At 34.4% G+C, this 23,699-nt stretch overlaps 1 protein-coding gene across 1 annotated transcript in view; it reads right to left on the reverse strand.

The window, feature by feature from the left end:
• Positions 1-2,514: 2,514 nt before the first annotated feature.
• The window catches only part of LOC111060862 (nicastrin), a 24,581-nt gene continuing 3,396 nt past the window's right edge, over positions 2,515-23,699 (reverse strand). The window contains exons 2-10 of the mRNA XM_039419977.1: positions 22,931-23,078; positions 20,314-20,535; positions 18,097-18,299; positions 16,508-16,686; positions 13,857-14,040; positions 11,411-11,629; positions 9,640-9,742; positions 7,861-8,053; positions 2,515-4,743 (exon numbers count right to left, since the gene is read on the reverse strand). Coding sequence (XP_039275911.1) covers positions 4,725-4,743; positions 7,861-8,053; positions 9,640-9,742; positions 11,411-11,629; positions 13,857-14,040; positions 16,508-16,686; positions 18,097-18,299; positions 20,314-20,535; positions 22,931-23,078 — 1,470 coding nt within the window. The 3' untranslated portion in view covers positions 2,515-4,724. The remainder of the gene's footprint in view (positions 4,744-7,860; positions 8,054-9,639; positions 9,743-11,410; positions 11,630-13,856; positions 14,041-16,507; positions 16,687-18,096; positions 18,300-20,313; positions 20,536-22,930; positions 23,079-23,699) is intronic.

Genomic DNA, 23,699 nt, shown 5'->3' on the forward strand with positions numbered 1-23,699 from the left:
GCCCATTAACGACTTAATTATATATTCAGGCGGTGGGACCTTCCCGCAATGGACTCCCCACCAACAAAAGCCATACGAATTTACTTTTACCTTATGAACCATTAAAGCTATAGATATAATATACTGTAGATTTAATGGTCCATAAGATTTAATAAGAGTCCTAGAAAACGGGCCTAAGAATATCAATAATTATTGAATCTGATTCAAATTAGAAAAGATTAAGGGATTGCATATCAATCTCCTTATTTAGCATATAAGTAGAACATATAAAGGGATTAGATACCATCAAACAATCTCTTTATCTAGCATAGAAATCGATTAAGATCCTGATACTGACCACTTGAAGAGAAGACTCCTCTAAATATAATTTATGAGTTAAAAAATCGCTTCCCAGTGGTTCGGAAGCCACCTAAAGCTGTACTCTTTTATCACTCGTCTGGTTTTACTGTTACTGTAGTCACTTATCACATCATCATCCGTCTCATTAGGTACGCACAAGCCTGAAGATAATGTGGGCATCACCCTCAGCAAACAAAAAACGAAAAGCTATAAATTAATGGCTAATTCAATACTATTATACTCTAATATTCAAACTATTCATTATTATATTATTGAACATATAAATATGTGATTGGAGATTGACTAGATAGGTTCACTATACCTAATTACCAAAAATATAGTAAGGTCCACGTTATAATGGCAGTAGAAAATGTTAGAAAAACGTTGCCGATTCTATGCCTTGCCACTGCCTTCTATAGAGGATAGCTGATACCAGTATATCTGTTTGAAATAATCAATTTATTTTATTCGGCTAGAAGATATATTTTCAATTGTTAAAAAATACATTTTCATAATTATTGTGTTAGAATATTTTGTCAATTAGCTACCTGTATATTATTTCTACATTGTCAAAAAACGGTAAGGCAACGTTGAGGAGCTAGAATAGGATAATGCTATCTGCTTTGTCGAATGATAGACAATGGTAGCAACACCATGTTATTCAGATACTGCCATTATAACGTGGGCCTCAATATAGGTACAGCAATTTATTTTGTGAATGATACCATAGAGAAACAATAGCGTAAGTAGATATCCCATGGTATAGGGCGTTTATGCCGCAACTTTTACTGTTAACAAGCCTATTATTGTCGATTTTTAATTTTTTGTTGGGGTGAGAGTGAACGGCACAATATGAGAGACTACCAGCGTCACACAGTTTCACAGGAAAGAACTACGTGGACTATTGGCTTGAGTTAACATTGAAAATTGCGACATAAAAGCCCTATACCATATACTTATGCTATTGTTTCTCTATGATGATACCCACATAACCTTTGACTTGATAGTCGTAATGAGATTAAATTATGACTTGATGAGATTTGAATCTACAATTCTTCTGTCAGCAGCATAAAAAAAATGTAGACAGTGCATTTACGGCTCGTTGCACAAGTCACTGCAGCGTTTCAAGTACCTAATTGAGGAAGCTTTCAGGTAAATTTGTTCATCAACTAAAACTTTTAAGAAGCTTATTGAATTAAATGTGCATGGGATTTAAGGTGAACGCACACTGCTGCAGACAGATGGAGAAAACATTCAACTTCTGCATGCAGACGTGAACAGACTTATACAGACAGAATGAAGAACGTGTGCGTTGCAACTTTCGGACACCTGGGGAGGGATTTTTCCTCCGTCCGTCTGCATACGTCCGTATGCTGCTGTGTGCGATTGCCTATAATAAGTCTTCAGAGGGCGAAATAATTTCAAACTAGAGCCCACCAAGGATGGTTTTTATCGGACGAGATAGAATACCAATGAACGAAGCTCCTACAGAATAGAATAGAATGTCTGTCTTTATTTTATACCTAGGAGGGCGCAGTCGGTCCTCTCTTGCACTTAACCCTAACAGAAAGTAGGAAGTAGATACGTTCGTTCAATAAAATACAATTACTCATTAAAAAGTTATTTTCTGGTAGACCCTCAATGATTTCTAATACAAAAATATATTTAGAGATATTTTCAACATTTAAAGAGTTTTCTTTCAAGGAATAGACGTCTCTTTGAAGTCTACTTCAAGGAGAACTTCAATCACAAATTGATTTTCATCAATGGCTTTCAAATACCTTATAAATAGGATATAATGAACCACATAGTCAAATTGTCTCACTATAAGAATAGTGAAGCTAAAAATAAATTCAATGAAACCTAAATCAGTTCTCCACTACGAACTGATAATCAATAAATATTAGTTCAATCAGTTAAGAACAACTTCAGAATAAGGCTAGGCACACACCAGTTATTCAAGGCAAGACAAGACACGTTTAGTCACAATACTTCACATAGTTGCTTATGAAGACATGTCTAATTGCAATGAGCAATTGGTGTATGTTGCTTCATAAGCAACTATGTGGAGTATTGTGACTAATCGTGACTCGTCTTGTCTTGACTAACTGGTGTGCCCCCACCCTAAGTGTGTAGTACGACAGGAATTTGAAAAAAATTGAAGACTACTGAAAGTTATAATAATATGTTTATTATCAGATAAGTCACAAACTATAACAGTATAACTTGATCGTATTAATAAGATTATTCTTGTAATAAAAGATTTTACAAATTTGATTGACAAAAATATTTAAAATATCCTACAAGACAATTAAAAATTGACTAGGGGCATAAATTATTAAAAAGGGTAAGTGTATAATAGCATCTAATAGTAGTGTATTATAAAAGCATAATACCATTTTTATTATACAATCAAGGAATGATAATGATAATTATAGATGTAATAATAGATTTATTCCCATCTTCACTATAGAATCAAGAAATTAAGGCTTATTCGTAAACAATCATAGCTATAACCACTTCAGTGTTACAGCTATTAAGCATATTTTTAGCAATACAAGTTTTGTTACATCTGATTGGAAAGGATTTGACTTTCAACGGGAATACTGTAATTTATTGTAATACAAAGCAAGATGCACTGTAGTATAACCAAAAAATGTAAGCTGAATACTTTGTATAACATTCAACAACATCTCATTTATAATTCAAGCTTGAATCGCTTATAAAAGCTTCAAAATAATCACTAGATTTATAACCAAACAAGCGTCAAAGTCTGACAAACATTCTCCTATTTTCAAATAAGATAAGCACTCCCGGCTTGAATAATATGAATAAGGCTCAACTCACACTTACGTGACTCAGATTGAGAAGAGACTCGACTCTAGTCGAGAGCATGTGTTTCCAAATGGTGGGTGACACTCAGACCAGTCGATTCTAGTCACCACTTGAAAACACATGCTCTCGACTAGAGTCGAGTCTCTTCTCGACCTGAGTCGCGTAAGTGTGAGTTGAGCCTAATAATTGGTTTTAATCAAGACAAATGAATGAGAAGAGCTAAACAATTTGAAAAATCAAAGCTTGTTCTTTGGAAAAGAAAAGATAATCAGACAGAGCTTTTACATTTGATCCAGTGTTACCCAGTACGATTAAAATTAATTTTGTTATAAATGAGAAATAATATCAATAGTATTAATACTATTATTAGTTCCAGTATTGTAAGACGATTTGTAAAACAAACCCCCAATACTGGTAAAACAACATTAACTGACACTAGTTTATTATAAAGAATTTATTTTCATACTTTATAATAATTATAAGTACTGTACAAACCATTCCAAATAATATTATATTCATATTATAGACTTGACCAAGGCAATTAGAATTCAGAATGCATTTTGATTTGGCCGTAAGTTTTCAAATAAGTTAATAATGTCAATGAGTAGAGAAATTGAATTACATACACGCACAAACATACTAACATTGATAAGTCTGTTACATAGAATCTCAGATTGAAAAATGAAATGAAAAAATCGTTATTAGGCGGAGTTAGGACTTCTAAGTCCTCTCTACCACACAACCTCGAATACACACGCACACATGTCCTCACACACGCTTACAATTTATTATTAAAAAATGCAAGTTTATTCCGAGGTCGCAAATTCATACATCTCCTGCTAATGAGTAAATTCTATAGTTCTCAATTTTCAATCTCTGAAATTAACTCAACACACGTTTTATTGAATTCATTAGTTCTCAACTTTCAATATCTGAAATAAACACAAGTTTAGGTAGAGTTTCAATTTCGGCTTTATATCATTCACAAGTATCTATGAACCTGGTCGCGATATCATAGAGAAACAATAGCGTAAGTAGATATCCCAAGGTATATGACGTTTATGTCGCAACTTTTACTGTTAACTCAAGCCAATTAATGTCGATTATTGTCGATTTTTACTGTTTTGTTGGGGTGAGAGTGTAAGAACGGCACAATATGAGAAATTATTAGCGTCACACAGCTTCACGGAAAAGAACTACATGGACTATCGGCTTGAGATAACAGTAAAAGTTGCGACATAAACGCCCTATACCATGGGGATATCTACTTAAGCTATTGTTTCTCTATGGTGATATCCATAGTAGTTGATAAGGATACCCGAACAAATGTCATATCGTAACTGGAAAATGTTCAAACCAATTGAGAATCGATGCCTTAATATCGTACCTGTTCAATACAATTGAGAATCGTAGTAATATTTCTTCATTCAAGTGAATTTCATTGAAAACGAACTATGATGAGATCTTTTTTCTTCCGCAGAGCACAGTTACAGCTGTACTCCAACATTGTTTCGGAATGTAGCAAGAGAAATATGATTTGCGTCGTATTCCTAGCAGGCAACTCCCACTCTGGAAAATAGAAAAAAATGTGAATATTTTAATACAACATCAAAATTAATATGTTAAATTTAGATTTTAATAGTTTTCAATTGAATAAACTAGTACCCTTTTGATTTTTTAGAGACAAATGTTTCGGGAATTTATCTCAATCAATCAATAATTTTATTTAAATCAACACAATATACATAAAAGAAATCAAAACACAAAAAAATCACAATCAAAAATAAATGTCTAATAAAATACAAAAAACAGGCTTCATTGGTGGGGTGTGCTTCAAGGATGAAAAATACCTAGCCAACTATGTTTCCCATGTAATAGGCAGGTAGAGGGTATAAAAGTAAGGAATCCTATTATATTAAGCGAGTAATTTCTGTATTTATATATGTGGTTATTTTTATATCTGGTTATTTATGTGTTACGGATCTCGAAAACGGCTCTAACGGATTTTCACGAAATTTGGAACTTAGCAGGTTTATGATATAGAGATTCGATTGCACTAGGTCTCATTCTTTGGAGAACTTGCTGAACGACATTTAGAATAATTCATCCTTGGAAAACACTTGATAATTTCGTCGGCTCTCGATAACAGAAGATTAACAGATAACAGAAGATGCGTGTGCCTTTATGGGAGAGAGACAGAATTATTTCCAGCTGTGTAATCATAATCAATAAGCGAGAAATTATCTAGCTAGACAATTTAATCGATTTGATCAACATAATCTGATTATTTATTGACATGACATGATAATCCTCCTAAACTAGAGTATATCATAATTTAAAAAGTTGATCATTATTTGACAATTTCAAGTGATTAGTGAGTGTTATTTTGTTATTCAGTTTGGTTTGTTTATTATAAATTATAAATCTCTTGTTTTCAAATGTTTGAACACAAAATTGAACCTGAATTCAAGTGTATGGAACATAACCTACTTTCTGGACTATTTATAGTGTATAAATCAAAATTCGGGAATGAAACAGTTTTGGGCTGTGCCTGTTAGTACTTCCCCAATCATTTTAAAGAATTTTGTTCGGTTTATCAAAAGTCAATAAATAAATAACAAGCGAAGCTCGGTACCCCGATATTGAAGGGTGAAGAGGAGAAGAAAAGGAAAGTATTGGAGAAGAAAATAGGAAAAAAGAGAAAAAAATGTGCAAAAACTGTAAGCGAGTCCACTTTCAACAAATGTATCTAAAAGAATTGGCCTTGCAAACAGTAGTTTGAGCGAAAATCTCGAGATTCATACGTCGATATGGAAGAAAAAGTTACTACTGTATGTCCAGGTTTTTATTTCTAAATTAGTTTTTCTAGTAATCTTAGAGCCTATGAGTTATATATTTGTTATTCGGCCATTTTCGAACGTCAAATTGAATGACGTTCAAATACCTTGCCAACTATGGTTTCCCATGTGAAAGGCAGGTAAGGTATAACAGAGAGGGAAAATGTGTGAAAGGGAAGTGAAAGAAGGTAGGAATGATATAGGCATGGCTGAGGGAAGGTGTGAATTAACGATCGAGGTAGTATTAACGGTTATAATAATTCAATTATTGGGAATAGTCGAATTCCTCAAAAATTCCATATAAATTTGACATTTTTTTACGTTCTAATATTAGTTTTGATACTTGAAAAACATATAAGATTCGTAAAAGCATACATCCTACAGCATTACGACAAATCCACCATGATTTCTCAAATCACAACCAGGAGATGACCTCTGAGTTTGATTGGTCTCCAAACCCTAACCTTTGATTCATGAGCTGCGTGTACTACAAATATTGTGCTATGGAGTTACTTGGTTAAAGCACTGTTTGGTTGGGCTTTTATTACCGCATAAACTTTAAATCACAAATTGCATAAATTTGTTTTAATTATAAAATTGAGATTAAATTGATTAATACAAATTAAAATAAGCCTATAACCATTCTCGATAAATCAAGAATCCTTATGCCAAATTTCAAATTAATCAGTTCAGTAGTTCAGATTTGATAATGCGTCAATCGTGTATTTCCTATCCTAAACGTAAATAAGCCAATCCATCCTCTATAATACTGTATTATAGATTGGAACTTTGGCTCGTCATGGAATATAAGAAGTCATTCTATTAAAGAGATTAATAAGTCTATAATTTGTATAAAGTATAGTATATTTACTGTATTTAAAACAGCAGATGAGCTTACGATTTTGGCCAGTAAATCAAAGTAAAGCAAATTTACTTTTAAAATTTAATTTCAAATTTAAACGTTATCTTATGAGAATTTCACCAGGTCATGATATAAAGAAGTCATTCTATTCTATATATTAATGAGTTTATAATTTGTATAAATATTTAATATATTTACTCCATTTGAAACAGAAGATGGGCTTGAAATTTGAGCCAATGAGCAACGTTAAGCTGGGTTTACACGCTCAAGCCATTTGCGCAAATGGCTTGAGCGTCTAAACCCAGCTTTATACTTATGAGTAAAATTTCACCACGTCAGGAAATAAAGAAGTCATTCTATTCGATGGATTAATCTCTATAATATAAAAATGAATGTCTGTTTATGTGTTAGTTTGTTCCCTTTAGACTCGAAAACTACTTGACAGAACGGCATGAAACTTTGGGAATATGTTGTGTGAATATTGGGGATGGTTTCTGACCAGAAAATTTAATAGGGGGGCTAATAATAATTATATATTAATCCATTTTACAGACCTATGTTTTCGAAATTGTCTGCCGAGCAGCTAACGTAGAACGGGAAGATCATCATGATTCAAGAACATGTTGTGATAATAATATGATTTAGCATATGAACTTACCAGCTGTAATAAACACGTCACTTTGTGATAAAATTGTTTACTGGTATTAAAACGGTAAATTTCAAGAACATAGGAAGTCCGTATTGAGAGGTTAATAAAAATATTGATTGTCAGATAAATTTCATGATTCACCAAATAAAGTCAAGGGTGACATGAGATACATTGACTTTTTGGCGGTACGAAGTTCGCCGGGTAAGCTAGTAAGTCTATAATTTGTATGAAGTATGGTATATTTTACCCTATTTGAAAGAGCAGATGTGCTTGAGATTTCAGCCAGTAAACGACAATAATAATAAGTCTGTAATTTAAATAAAATTAAATATATTTACTCAATTTGGAAGAGCAGATGAGCTTGAGATTTTAGCCAGTAGACTACGATGAAAGAGAGCACAAGTGTGACAAGTCCAACCACCAAAGTGACCATCTCTTGTTGGCGAGACGGCTTCAGAAACATTCGCAGACTCATTTCTTGCCAAACAGACTCCGACCATGTTGAATATTCTCGAGATGTCCAATCGTATCCTGTAACAGTCAGAATTCATAAAATATTTTATCACATTGTGTACAAATACTTGAGATGAGGAAAGGCACAACAGGCTCATGCCCAAAACTCTCCCATTTCCAATTTATACTATACTGTCCGAATCAAAATGTAGGTTATGTCACATTCACTTTTTTAAAAACAAACACACACTCTTCAAAGCTCAGAAAAACTAGAAGATTAATCAAATAGATATTATTAAAATTTAATATCAACTAAATCTAGAACAGTAATTATTCAAAAATTCTAAATTTTAAATGAAACTAGAAAATTTCGAGCAAAAAACTTCACACACTTTAAAGTCAACTACAGCTTTTAGTCGAGTTAAATGGTCTTTTTCAGGAAACAGCCCCGAAAGAATTTTTGAAAAATTAAAAAAATTCCGAAAGTTTGGGGATTTTGGGGGTGAAGCCGCCCTCTGGCGTGTCAGCAAATTTCAGATTCGAATTCAGCGCCCCAAAATACAAATAGAACCGTCAAGAAAAATAATTTCGGGGCTGTTTCCTGAAAAACGACCATTTGACTGGACTACTTATATTGTTATTTACAACCAGACAAGGAACCGAACATGTCTCATGGAACCAGAACAATGGGAATAAGACAAATAAAAAACTCCTATTTTTTCTAATTTTGATTAAAGTTTAAAAGGAAAGTTGTAATAAAACTCTCAAACAGTAAAAATATAACATAAATATATTATAAATATATTTTTTGGCACATGTTATTCTTCATCTTACTCTTACAATACAGGATCACGTTGTGAGACCTAGGGTTGGACTGCACAGATCCATTAAAAGCCATAGGTATCAACAGATTCTTCTCTACAATAAATTACCAAGCAGTGTGTAAAAGTTACCATCGAAAAAATTCAGTATAGTCTTAGGTAACTGGCTGAAAGCAAAAGCTTTCCACTCAACTGAAGAGTTTTTGCAATGGGAGGTATCTGACATGGGTTGATGACAAATTATTGCAATCTTGATGGTTGTACTGATACTGATACACAATGACATAGGTTTTTTCAACTAGACTATGAGTATAATGAACTTGTAAATTTTATGATGTTTAAATGTAAACTGTTTCAACTAGGCCTATATGTAACTTACGACAGATGTTGTATTATAATTATTGTCTCATACATAGTTTCATTGTTTGACGATGCTTATTGCTTTTTTGTAAAGTTTCACGGCAAATAAAATTCTTGATTCTTGATTCATCGAAATAGAGAATATTAGCTTTGGGCCAAGCCTGTCGTTCTATTTTATGACCATTTAATAAATTAATAAAATGGATTGGAGTTTGGGTAAACATATTCAACACAATGTAACATTAGCTTCAACAAAGCTGAATAGGGCTTTCAACAATGCTAAACATTGTATGGGCAGCCTGCCAACTGTCATTCACGTTTAATTGAAAGTTGAAAACTCACCTTTGCTACATTAATTTCAATTTTCGCGTGAGAGTTCCACAAAAATGATATTTTGGCCACATTATTCAAGCTATTAATCATGTTAATATTGTGTCAACATCTCAAGATGTTAAGCTGATAACTTATGTTCAGTGAGGTTACCTTCAATTTCAAAAGCTGGGCTGAGTGCTTTCAGAAGTTGTACTGTTGTTTGTTTGCATTCACCTTTCCCTGATTGGCCACTTATCCAGTAATACGAATAGTCCTGAAAAATCAATGTATTTAATTAATCGGACCAACAGAAGCTTGCTGATTAGAAAGTTATATGAAATAAAAAGTAAAGAAATTTTAATTTTTGAATTCTCTACATAAAACAAGGATACTATAGTGAGGTCCATGTTATAATGACAGTATTTGATCAACTTTGGTTTTGGTATCCTTGTCAATCATTCGACAAAGCCGGTGGTACTATCCTTTTCTAGGTCCACAACGATGCCAATTATGTTTTTGACAGTGTAGAAATACAATAATTAATTAATGCAGAGAATCGGCATCGCTATTCTTCTATCTTCATCCACTGTCATTATAACGTGGACCTCGCTATAGGTTCTTGTTATGTTCAAGCATATTGAAATACAGTGTGAGTCATATGTATGGGAACCCTTCAATAAATTGGAGACTGTTGAAGATATAATACTGTAACTTTCAGGATAAGTTATGAGTCGAATAATCTACCTTTTGACGTACAACTGAATTTCAACCCCTCATAAGGGGGTGACTTGGGGGTTCTAACTCGAATATTTTTAAATGTCAAAAAAAAAACAAAAACAAAACAAATCAAACTGTTTATTCCTCAAAAACAAAAACACAATACATGTTATAGCAGCAATAAAACTCAAGATATACACAGAATTATAACATGACTATGAGCCTAGTAGTCTATGTTGATATTATAATGTATATAAAATAAAATTTCTAAAAATACATGACCATGATTAACAAAAACTGTGACTGTTAAATTAATAAACATTGATAACTATTATTGCTGTTAACACAAATAACTGTTGAATAGGAGGAAACACCTATTGTGTACATCATTTTAAAGGCCTTTTTGAAACAAGAAAGATGGCATCGATAAAAATGTTCTATGATACTTGTATCCAAAATGGCGGTTGATTAAAGTTTTAGTTTTTAAAGAAATGAGTGGGTTGTAAATCAAATATTTTGAATGTAAACTCAAAGGACTTTTCAAAATGAGAAAGATGACATCAATAAAAATTTTCTATGATACTTTTATCCAAAATGGCGGCTGATTGAACTTTATCAATTATTTCTTTTGAAACTAAAACTTCAATCAGCCGCCATTTGGGATAGAAGTATCATAGAGCATTTTTATGATGTTAGCTTTTTTGTTTTAAAAAGGCCTTTTTAAAGTGATGCACCACACAATGGGTGTTTACATTTAAAATATTCTAGTTACAACTAAAACTTCAATCAGCCGCCATTTGGGATAGAAGTATCATAGAGTATTTTTATGATGTTAGCTTTTTTGTTTTAAAAAGGCCTTTTTAAAGTGATGCACCACACAATGGGTGTTTACATTTAAAATATTCTAGTTACAACCTATTGTAACCCCTTATGAGGGGTTGAAATTCAGTTGTACGTCAAAAGATAGAGTATTTTACCAATAACTTATCCTGAAAGTAACGATATTATATCTATAACAGTCTCCAATTTATTGAAGGGTTCCCATACATATGACTCACCCTGTATAACTTTCCATACCTATCATAGTATTGTTCTTTTGAAATGCATAATGTTAATGTTTAGTAAAATTGGGATAAACCTACTGGAACACGTTTATATTATTCTTTCAAAATGGATGACACTTTACAAAATTGTATACTAAAAAAAGTAGAGTCACCGTACTTACATCATCCGAACTCTTGCAGTGTGATTCGGAGATATTAACGTTTCTGCCAGTAAAGTAGACATGCGTGAGTGCAGTGAGCTTGGTAATTGTGTTTGGAGACTTGTACACTCCAACATACAAGGGTGTCAGGTCGGCAGTTAGCTTCTCTTCAGGCGCCACGGATTGTTTGAATATTTTACAATTCCTAGATTCCAGGTAGCAGTACAGAAGCTCATCAATCTGAAACAAAAGGCAATATGTCAGAATATCAGCTATAATACAATAGAATAGAAAAAATCTGGTGTGGCGCACTCACACAACTTTCCTTGCCGTTATAAAAATTGATCAACTGACGCTAGTGTTCACGCGCATCTCAAGTCTACTATTCAAAGATCTAAACCAGCTGGTGACAGGACAATAACGCTACAGACACACGAAGTCTGCTATCTCTTCATAGTGAATGATTTAATAGAATCAACAGTTGCCAACCGTTTGCAATTTAATAAACTTATTAATCAATTATATGAATCGCTAATTGCAGAAAGGGGACATGTCCAACTTTTTCAAAAATTGTTTTTTTTTCAAAAAATCAAATATTTAATGTAAGATACATCGTTAACTGTAGGAAGGATACATGTCCAACTGAAAGCATTGTAATGACGACGTTTTGAATATATCGTTTACTACAGGTTTAGGTTCAAGTTTAAATAAGTTTTTGTCTCTCCTGTAAAATTATGAAAACTGGACATGTTCCCTTTCTGCAATTAGCGATTCATATTTTCTCGAACTTCGTGCTTATTTTCAATTTAAGGTGAAAATTTTACTGAACATTAATTGTAGAGATTTTTATGCTCAATCTTTTCCACTTCAATGTTTTGGTTTAATTTGTATCTGAAGCCTGATAATTGGGAATCTAAAATCAAACTTTGCATAGATGGGGCAGAGCTCCTGGAATTTTTAGAGATATGGGACTTGTAGCAGTTGATAGAGCTTATCGATGTATTTTTTAGGTGTGAGGCCGAAGCCCAAAAATTCTCGGATACAGGAGCCGACCCCTGAATCCACCTTCCACCCCTGCAGTATATAGGCCCAAAGGCCTCTCCTGCAGAACTTGCAACTCTCCCGCGCGTGCGAGCTGCTTCTGAAATTCAGGCCGCAGTGATAGTATAATCAGCACTGAGTTTGGCGAAGTATCATAGCACCACTCACTGTCCTCGACCTGTCACCAGCACTGTTTCCAGTGCCAGGGGCAAACCGAAATTTTCCGCCTAGTGTTAGTCCTCCTACTTCGGTCTACTGGTGCTACGAGGGCACCACTTCAAAGGGTTACTGTGGCTATTTATGAATAAAATATTTTTATTACGATATCTAGTCTTATTCTTTCCTCAAATCTTTAGTCTCTTTAGCCCCAGATGCCTATGCATCAACAAAATAAGTCGGTCAGTCATTTCTTTTGTAACAAAAGTAAAGTACTATGGATGCTAGCTGATACCGGTATATCGTATGTAATATCAACTGTTCATTCTTGTTTAAATTAATCAACAATATCTTATTCACCAATAAAATATATTTTCATTGATTGAATAATAGAATTCAATTATTGAACATAGATATTCTGTTAATTAATTATAAATCTACATTGTTGAGAAACGATCTGGTAAATTTGCGGAGCTAGAAAAGGATAGCGCTTACTGCTTTGTCGAATGATAGACAAGGATAGCAACACCAATGTTAATCAAATGCTGCCATTATAACATGGACCTTACTATAGACTCCCTGTGTATCAGCCTGCAACGTAAACACGATACTGTGAAAATGTACAAACTGAACGGCACAATGTCCCACTTGTTTCAGTTCGTCTGGAATAGGCAACAGACAAATTGAAATCAGGCAGATGTGAGTCACTCCCTTTCCATGAATTTTTCTCCATAGATTTTAAACTATTTTAATAACAAGTGTATATAAAAATAAAAATGAATAAACTGAACGGCACAATGTCCCACTTGTTTCAGTTCGTCTGGAATAGGCACCAGACAAATTGAAATCCGGCAGATCTGAGACACTCCCTTTTCATAAATGTTTCTCCATAGATTCTCAGCAATTTAAAATATTTGATAACTACTGTATATAAAAATAAAAATGTATAAACTTAACGGCACAACTTCCAACTTATTTCAGTTCGTCTTGAATAGGCACCAGACAAATTGAAATCTAGCAGATGTGAGACACTCCTTTTTCATGAATGATTTTCAGCAATTAAAACTATTTAATAACTAGTGTATATAAAAATGAAAATGTATAAACTGAACTGCACAACTTGCTACTTGTTTCAGTTCGTCTGGAATAGGCACCAGACTAATTGAAATCTGGCAGTTGTGAGACACTCCCTTTTCATGAATGATTCTCCATAGATTTTCACCAATTCAAAAAATGTAAATAACTACTAATTTGTTCAATAAACTCTTACAATATCCGGCTTCACAGCTTCAGGTCCAGTATAGTTCTTGCGAGTCACCCATGCGTAGAGAGATTTGGCAAGTGATGTGGAAATTTTCGCCAATACAGCTTGCACCGATTCCTCAGGTATAGCACTGCTATTGTAGTAACGATATTCTATGTTTGATGCATTGTCCATGAGGCCATTGTAATACCTGGAATTTAGAGGGAAAAGTTCGGATTAAAGATCATGTTGACCAATTAAAAACCATTCAACATATCGTGAGATTATATAGCATTCAGTGGAATATTATTTAGGGTTGAGTGTAAGAGAGGGCCGACTGCGCCCTAACTTCGACCTCCTAGGTCAAAAATAAAGTCAGTCATTCTATTCTATTAATTTATTTTTTCAATCATTCAGAATTACTCAACTTTCAGAAGAGTATCACAGACTTACGCCCAAAACGGTTCCAATTCTAAAGCTGCATTTACACCAAAGTTATTACCAAAATGTTTGTAATCCTTACAGATTCTATTAGATTGAACATAATTTATCATAGGCTACACATGGAACATATGGGTTTGTCAAGTTCCGTTCAATCTAATAGAATCTAAGGATTAAGTTATTAACATTTTGTTAATAACTTTGGTGTAAACGCAGCTTCATTAATACAACAGTCTAAACATAGCTAGGTTATGTGTCACTTTTACATTTTTTAATTATACACTCAAATTTACGATCTAAAACAAAATATGCAATAAAAACAGATAATCGGAAGATTTGGAAGAGTGTTCAAAGTCTTGTGAGATTCCAAGAATTGGTCAATCACTTTTAAGAGCAATGAGAATCATTTAAACACCGTCCTCTTGTATTCAAAAATCCTTTGTATTTATTTTCTATGTTACGGAGGAAAGTGAGAAATCTTTTTCACATACATTTGCGTACAGACTTTTGCGCCACGAGCACGCGCTGATTATAGCCGACTTGTACAGAGACGGAAAGCTACAGATATAATAAGCTTGGCATCAGCTGATGGTTAGCGGAAAGTACGTGTTCATGGCGCAAAAGTTCTGTACGTAACTTTATGTGAAAAAGATTTCTCACTTTCCTCCGTAAAATAGAAAAGAAAATCCAAGGATTTTTTTAATACAAGAGGTGTTTGAATGATTCTCATTGCTCTTAAAAGTGATTGGCCAATTCTTGGAGTCTCACAAGACATAATGATAATTTCCATGAAGTTTCATAATAAAAGTAAAGTGGCCTTAACCAGAACAAGAACATAATGTTTGGAATAGTATTGCTTTCAGACCCGGTTGCACAAAAGTAGAGATGTGTCGTTCAGTCATGACCCGTTCAAATTGAACGAAACAGTCAGGTGAACGGGTCGCGGCAGTGAACAAGACCGACTGACCGATCAGTAAAGTGATCCGAACTTCCAATCTCTACACAAAAGCCGGTTAAATTTTAATCGTGACTTATTTCACGAGAGCCAATCGGTGAAGGCTTCTTCTCAAAAAAAACCTTCTCTGATTGGTTCTCGTGAAATTAATCACGATTAAAATTTAACCGGCACTTAGCATATTATTAGAATGTTGTCTGAAATGCAGTAGAAAGTTATTTTTTATTATGGGAATCCCAGTAAAAATATTTGTAATGAACAACGGGAAAAGAGAGAAATCTTCATGATAAATTGTACTCAATAGTTAGACTTGATAAACAAACAAAAATGTCAGAATAAAGAAACTTAATGGTATCATGAAGCCGAAACATTTTGTGACTGAACAATTTTAAAAAGGGTACGTACCCCCTGTTGCACGTACGTCGGTTAACGTTTAATACGATTAAATGCTATACTTTAATCGAGATTAGCGCTAACCGATGCATTTTGGTAGCACAAAACAGAAATTCAAGCAATAACGTCGATTAGTTGAAATGATAAAAATTTGGTTGCACAAAGGTAAAAATAAAAAAATAACGCTGGTTAAACTAATCGACGTAAAATATTTTTAACAGGTCATTAACGGGGAATTAAGATTAGGTACCTACTGATAGCTGTCTTTCAATTAGTTTTTGGTAAAAAATCTACAAAATTCAAAGTATGAGCTAAATATATAAATGAATTTCATCCGTTAATAAGAAAGAGAAGTATCTAGCTGATATTAGCATTCAAAATTAGATTCTTATTTTTGAGGTTAGTTTTCGATCTGGTTCGTCTGCAGATAGCACTTGACATTAGCGACAGAAAGAAAATTTTTATGGCGCATGCCTAATGAATGGTCATCGGCTTCAATAACATAACCTCAATTTTGTTCAGAATAATAAAATCTGTCGGTTAAATTACAGTGTTGCCAGATTGTGAAACCGTTAATATCTTGTTTAGTTAACCGGAAAGGTTAATTGGGATTAAAAACTAATCGATCTTTGTGAAACAGAAATGAATCCGTAAAACTAACGCTGATTTGTTAATCAGCGTTAATGTCCATATTTAACAGACGTACATGCAACTGGCCCTTAGATTTTTATTTTCATTTATAAATAAACTAAATATGATAGAGCAGAGCTCACAGTATTGTTAAAATATTGTTAAAAATGTTTATAAATGGAATGATTTCTATGTCATGGAGGTTACTCAGGCATATTTTTATATTGATTCTGGTTTAGTAGGTGATTATTTCAATCACCTGTTGATGTACTCCTTGCCGTGATTGGCCAGCACGACGGCGGGAATGTTCTTGTCTCTCTTGAGGAATGGATGCACCGATGAGGGAGGCAGCTCGTCATCAACTTCAGAAGCAACGGTCACTGGTTTCACAGCATCCATCTCCAAACTTCTACAGAACTCTTTTGTCAACAGATCAACCTGGGGAGTGAAAATATCCAATCGCTCTGTTAAATAGAATTCAAATAGGCATAAACACAACTATGAATGGTAAAGTTTCAATATATGGTGAGGTCAACGTTAGATACCGGTAGCATTATAAACAAGCCAAGGTAAATGTGCGCTTACGCCGATGATATCAAATCAAAAACGTTTTATTCCCCAAAATAAATGCTAATGAACACAACTCTGAATGCTAAAGTTTCTATTAATGATATAGTGAGTTCCACGCTAGATACCGGTAGCATTATAAACAAGCCAAGGTAAATGTGCGCTTACGCCGATGTTATCAAATCAAAAACGTTTTATTTCCCAAAATAATAACAAAAATTACATGATACACAATAAAATTAATACGTTAGGATTATTCGTCTGTATGTAGGGGGGAGTTCAGATGGGACAGTCATCTTTTCAAACTTGATTGACGAGCGAAGTGAGGTCCAAGATTCAAGTCGACGGTTTTGCATTTCTCTTTATGTTTATATGTTCCGCATTTAAGGCGAAACGCAATAACCTGTTTTTTCTTTTCCGACTATTGTATTGTTTGCTCAAATATTGTATACAAACATCTCCATCTTATTTGTGTTATTTGTTGTCTAAGAGATATCTACTTCTCTCTAGCACAGTCCCTCATGCTGTATGGGATTGTGGGATGGGGAGGTGCAAGCTTCTTGCACATCAAACCGCTCCTCAGGGTACAGAAGCTGATCATGAGGGTCATCAACCAGAAGCCTCCACGCTATTCATCAGACCAGCTATTCAATGAGTTTGACGTGATGGATCCAAGACAGCTTTACTCCAAGGAGATACTATGCAGATTACACAAGAACCCAACAACATTTCAAACCAGAAACCACAACCACAACACCAGATACAGGAATCTTCTCATCACCAGTGTTGCAAGAAGACACTATACCAGAGACATTTCAATCATTTAGCACCAAAATTATATAATCTACTTCCTGCAAACTTTAAACAGATTAATCATCCTAGAAAGTTCAAAACAATAGTACACAATTGGTTGATGAGCAAAGGAAGACAGAACATAGAAAACATTATTTCAAATAACAACTAACCACCTAATGACTTACTAAACACTAACTAATTAATAATACGCACAAAAAAACTAACAAAACCTACTCTAGAACATGGTACGCCATAGTGGAGTAGGTCAATTTCCACACAGAAAAAACTAAACAAGTAGAGGACACGTTAAAAGAATTTTTTTAACTATTGTATGTAATATTGTAACTTATCTAATATTTAGTGTAATTGATGTTGTAGTTTTAGTTTTTTTGGGAAATAAACATTTATCTTTTATTTATTTTATATTTTTTATTTATAGGATATTATTATTTCTTCAATGAATGGTATAGATTAAAGTAAACTTACTTCATTGTTCATTCGCTTCGTGTGGCAGAACAGTTTTGGAGATTTGCTCATTTGACTGACATCGACCATCAGACCAATATGCTCAAAGTTAATGGGATTCGACTCCTTTGGAAACGTTTTCTGCATAATATCATACACTGTCCTCCCACTGCCGATGTAGTCGTACATTTCTCCATTGAACATGGCAAACATCACATTTCGTTCTGCAAAACAAATCAAATCAATCTTTATTACATCAAAATACGTGGTAGGTCCAGAAAGTAAGTTCCGTTTAGTAATAAAATTAAATTGTGTACAGATACAGAAAAGTTATTTATTGCACAAAATTCTACAACTCTTAAACTACTTTTCCACATAACTACCGAAATTTTGCAGACATTTGTCATAGCGTGGCATAAGTTTTTGTATGCCTTCTTCATAGAAATTTGCCGCCTGTGTCTTCAACCAGTTGGAAACAGTTCCTTTCAGCTTGTCGAAATTTCAGTTTTCCGGTAACAATTTCATGCATTAGTGATCGTGAAATTTGGGGAAATTCCATAGCGAGAGCACTAATTGTAAACTTTCGGTTTTCATGGATCTTGTCATCAATCGCGTGAACCAGTTCATCTGTAACCAAAGATGGACGCCCACTTCGTTCTTCATCAAGCACATCACTACGTCCGTCATTGAACTGATGGACCCATCTTCTCACCATTGAATCTCTCATCGCACTTTGTCCATAAACATCGCAAATTTGCCGATAAATTTCACTTGGGTTCACTTTCCTTGCATTCAGAAAACGAATCACAGACCTGATTTCACAAGCGGCGGGATTTTCAATCAACACCGACATTGTAAACAAGCACAACAAAACGTACGTGGCTGACAGCGATCTCCAAATGGCGCACGTTTCTTCTCCTTGATACAGAGCGTCTACCGCGCATGTGCGGAACTGCGATCGCAGCGCTGTAGCGGATATAAATTGAAACGGAACTTACTTTCTGGACGTGCTATTTACAATAATTAGGGTGTAGCCACATTGGATGCGTATATGTGCAAGTGAACGTCGAATCATAAATATGAATTTAACATCTTCGGATACTGTTGCTGGTGGGATGTTTTAATTTTTGACAAAATCCCAGTGTTTTAATTTTGAATTCAACAATTTTCAATAACAAAATTTGGAAAGTGCCATTGAAACACGTTGTGACTAGCATGTGGCTGCTCATACTGAACGCAACCAGCAAGTGCAAGCGTTCAGTGTGAATGTTCATATTGCTCTCTACAGATTTTGTTTCTCATGCATAACCAAGCTTGCACTTTCACGGATTCAATGTGATCACACCCTTACTCAAAATTCTATATTACTCAATACTTAATAATGTTTGTATTATTTTTATCCTTTTTTATAATTTGTATCTGTACAATTTGTATTGTAAAGGAGACATATTTGGGGAAACCAGTTGTCTCCATTGTGAATAAATAAATGAATAAATGTCGTTAATTGGAGAATAAATTTGATTTGATTAGAAATACTAAAATATGAATACAGAATCATAACACTTTAAAATATTTCAATACTTTTAAATAAATCAACCTTATTAACACTTTAATAAATTAATACTTTTTATCATCATCATCGTCATTCAAGGATTAGGCTCTGTTGGCCTGTTCCGGCATCCATTTCTTCATTGGTCGTCCGACGCCTCTTCTCCCATCGGGTTTGTAGTGCCAAGCTTGAATTGGAAGTCTATTTGCTGGCATACGAAGTGATGGCTATCACTTCTTCAATATTTGCAATATACTTTTTTATAAATAACAATACTTTTTAAACTTGTTAGCCTACGTGATAACTTTACTCTACTAGCTCGATACTGTTTTCATTAGCATAGTATTGGTAGAGTAGAGTGAGAAGCGGTGGTGGGGGAAGGCAAGTTGTAGAGTACTATCCCACGGTGCTATACCACTCTACTAAAAACTAGTACTCTACCATGAACGTTTTCATTGGGAGAGTTCACAAGATAATTAGTACTTGCCCAGGGAGCTCTACCACTAACTCTACTAATGAAAACCAGGCTCAAATTCAAATTCGAATTCAAGTTTATTGATTCTCAAAAGATATACAACACTTTCAAGGCAAAAAAAAAATATATATATATATATATATAAGAATCTACACCTGCAAAGAAACCCTGTGCGCAGGTGTGAGTCTTTATTGATTGATTGAATATTTCTCACCTAAGGAGCTATTAGCAGGTAAAATAGAGCTGAGCAGTTTGGCAGTTGCCAAGAAAGTGACAAGCCCCGTCATGGTCGACATTGCACCGAGCATTACGCCATCAAACATGGAGGCTGTGTCGAGTCTGGTCGAAAACAGTAGAATTGACCGGTTTTCTGGCTTTTTTATCGGCTCCAAGGTGGAGATGATATTCTTGTCACCCATTCCATCACAGTAACTCACTAGAATCAAACAGAGTTTTATTTTTTTTTAAATCAATTCAATCAAATAGTGTCGGATTCAAATATCATATACATTGATACATTACATACAAAATCAAATTTAATAGAGATGGAAATTACTAAGATATTACAATCATTCAAATGCTAATGAATTATTAACTATTATTAATCGAAAATCCAAATTAAATGTTGTAATTCACCCCGAAGATTCTGCTACTGCGAATATTAACAACAGGGTAAACAGCTAGATGGAAATATTCGATGAGCGCTACTATTCAAAAATTTCATTTTTTTCATTTTTTTCATCCCACTGACCACCTATGAAAGGGGTATAAGGATTTGTCAATTATAATCTAAGTCGTCAATCTTTGCATTCCATAATGCAAAAAGAATTCCTCACTATTATTTGTCAGCCCGGGAAATATGGCTTCGTATAAAATGAGCGCTGCTATCCAGAGATTGTCAGTTTGGTGTAAGGCTAAGCATTCCTGACCGGCAATTAGGAGGAACTGGGTTCGTTTCCCGGGCTGATAAATAATTTTTGAAAAAACACCGTTTTTTCAAGTTGTTTATAACCTCTAAATCGCTAAATATGGTGAGAAATCTCGCCAAAAGCCAAGAGTCGCCATATTGTTTATCAATTTTATGTGAGGTCCTTTAGCTCTGTTCACAGTGATGTCTTATTGAAACTTTTCCGATGCCAAAACATTGGTTAGATAGAAGCATGTACGGAAAAAGTGAATAGAGCTGCAGTGTGACTTATGTGTGATGCTAATTCGAGATATAGCTAAATGGGCTTCGGCAAACGACTGTGCAACGACCAAACATTTATGTCAGTGATTTTAAACTATGTCTCACATAGCTATGTTTGATTTTAAGTAACGAGTATGCAACCGGGCATTAATCTGTTAAAGTCATATTAATTTAGTTTTTTCTAAGCAAATACTGATCAACTGACAAATCGAGGAGGGAAGATAGTTAGCAAATCTATTATATTCTTTTTAAACTAACCATAATAAATATACATTTATTTACAATATGATTAGTAAGTTTTCAGCTGTAGTTTTCTGTAAAAGGTCAAGTTTTTAGCTCAAAAATTTCTAGTTCATTCAAAATTTAGACTTTTTGAATAATTACTAAGATAATACTGTTCTAGATTTTTTATTTAGACTCTAATAGTAACTATTTGATTCAAAATTTACTCGTTTATCTGAGTATTGAAGTGCGTAAATTGTATTTTGAAAAGTGAAAGTGACATAACCAAACATTTTGATTGGACAGTATAGTATAAATTGGAAATGGCGACAGTTTTGGGCATGAGCCGTTGTGCCTTTCCTCATGTTAGGTATTATTTGTACACAATGATCAGTTGAGACCTGAAAACTCTGACACCAGACCTGAGCCAACCAGGTCACTCGATATTATTATTATTACAATATGTTGACAAGAACAAATTTCAAGTGTTTATATTAAGCTAATTTTCTGTGAAATTATAAGAGTTGGTACCATAATCTCATTCAGACTGACTCATCAACTATCTAAATAGTTTCGGATTAATTCTGTTTTTTTTATATCCCAATCATTGTTTTGATTTTGTGCATGTGTGAATGAAACAATTAACTAGAGTAAAATAAATAATTTTATGTTCACATACGATTACAAGACATAGGCTATAGTGAGGTCCACGTTATAATGGCAGTGTTTTACATTAGCAATGGTATTGTTAGCCTTGTCTTTCATCAACAAAGCGGATAGCGCTATCTCTTTCTCGCTTTGCTCTGTTGCCAGATCGTCTTTTAACAATGTGGAATTAATAATTAAGTAACAAAATATTTCATCATGATCATCATGAAATATTAAAAAATATTATTTATTGCTTTGATAAAAAACTAATTGATTATTGTAAACGAGAATAAACAGTTATATTATTATCAATAAACCTGTATCAGCAAAGTCTATAGAAGGCATTGGTGTGACGTCAGCACAGGTAGGGATCCTACACCAATAGAAACACTAGCTGATATAGATCAGCTGAAATCAACGAATTTTTATCGAGTAGGAGCCCTACCTTTGCTGACGTCACACGAATGCGCTACGGCTTAGTTACGGAGGTATAGTGAGGTCCACGTTATAATGACAGTGGATAAAGATAGAAGATAGCGATGCCGATCTCTTCATAATTAATTCTATTTCAACACTGTCAAAAACATAACTGGCATCGTTGTGGACCTAGAAAAGTATAGTACTACCGACTTTGTCGAATGATAGACAAGGATAGCTAAACCAAAGTTGATTAAATACTGTCATTATAACGTGGACCTCACTATAGTGTTCGGCAACGTTTTCTCCTATCTTTCTCCACTGCCATTATAACGTCGACCTCACGTACACTTACATGGATTGAAGACAAAAGTGATAGAGTTGCTTCGTCGTATACAGGTGGCAGTGTCCACAGCTGCATGCATATGACTCTTCATTTGCAGTGAGCACAGAGACTTATGCATCTGGCTATCATCAAATGGCTGATTGAACTTCAGAAAGCACTGGAAACAAGGGACCACTGTTAGTAATTTACAGTACAGGTCGATTCAAGACTGACTGAAAGATAGCTTGAATATAATTTGAATTCAATTCTATTACACTGAGGTCCGGTTTCTAGAGGTGCGTACAGACTTTCGCTCTGCTCCGCAACCGAACGTCACTCCAGCAGAGCGATTGATGATCGACCGGGGAGCAACAGTGGTTCGACCGGGGAACGCGAGAAGATCTAACATCTTCCATAACGTTCATGATGGGTGGTGGGCGGTGCGACTGTGGTTCGATGGAGGTACGAGGGCGGTACGAGGGAGGAGCGTGCTCGGTGCTGGTTGGAAGCGCGAATATGTGTACGCAGCTTAGGACACAGTTATTAAATCTAGAGTACATACAATCTGTAGGTTTAATGATCATAAACCTATTTTTATGGACATCTATATATAGATAAAAGCGAAATGGCACTCACTCACTGACTGATGACTCACTACTCACTCACTCCCTCACCCGCATAACTAAAAATCTACCGGACCAAAAACGTTCAATTTTGTAGGTATGTTCAGTTGGCCCTTTAGAAGCGCACTAAGAAATCTCTTTGGCAATATTTTAACTCTAAGGGTTGTTTTTAAGGG

Source organism: Nilaparvata lugens, chromosome 2, assembly GCF_014356525.2.
Source record: "Nilaparvata lugens isolate BPH chromosome 2, ASM1435652v1, whole genome shotgun sequence".
Classification (NCBI taxonomy): Eukaryota; Metazoa; Arthropoda; class Insecta; order Hemiptera; family Delphacidae; genus Nilaparvata; species Nilaparvata lugens.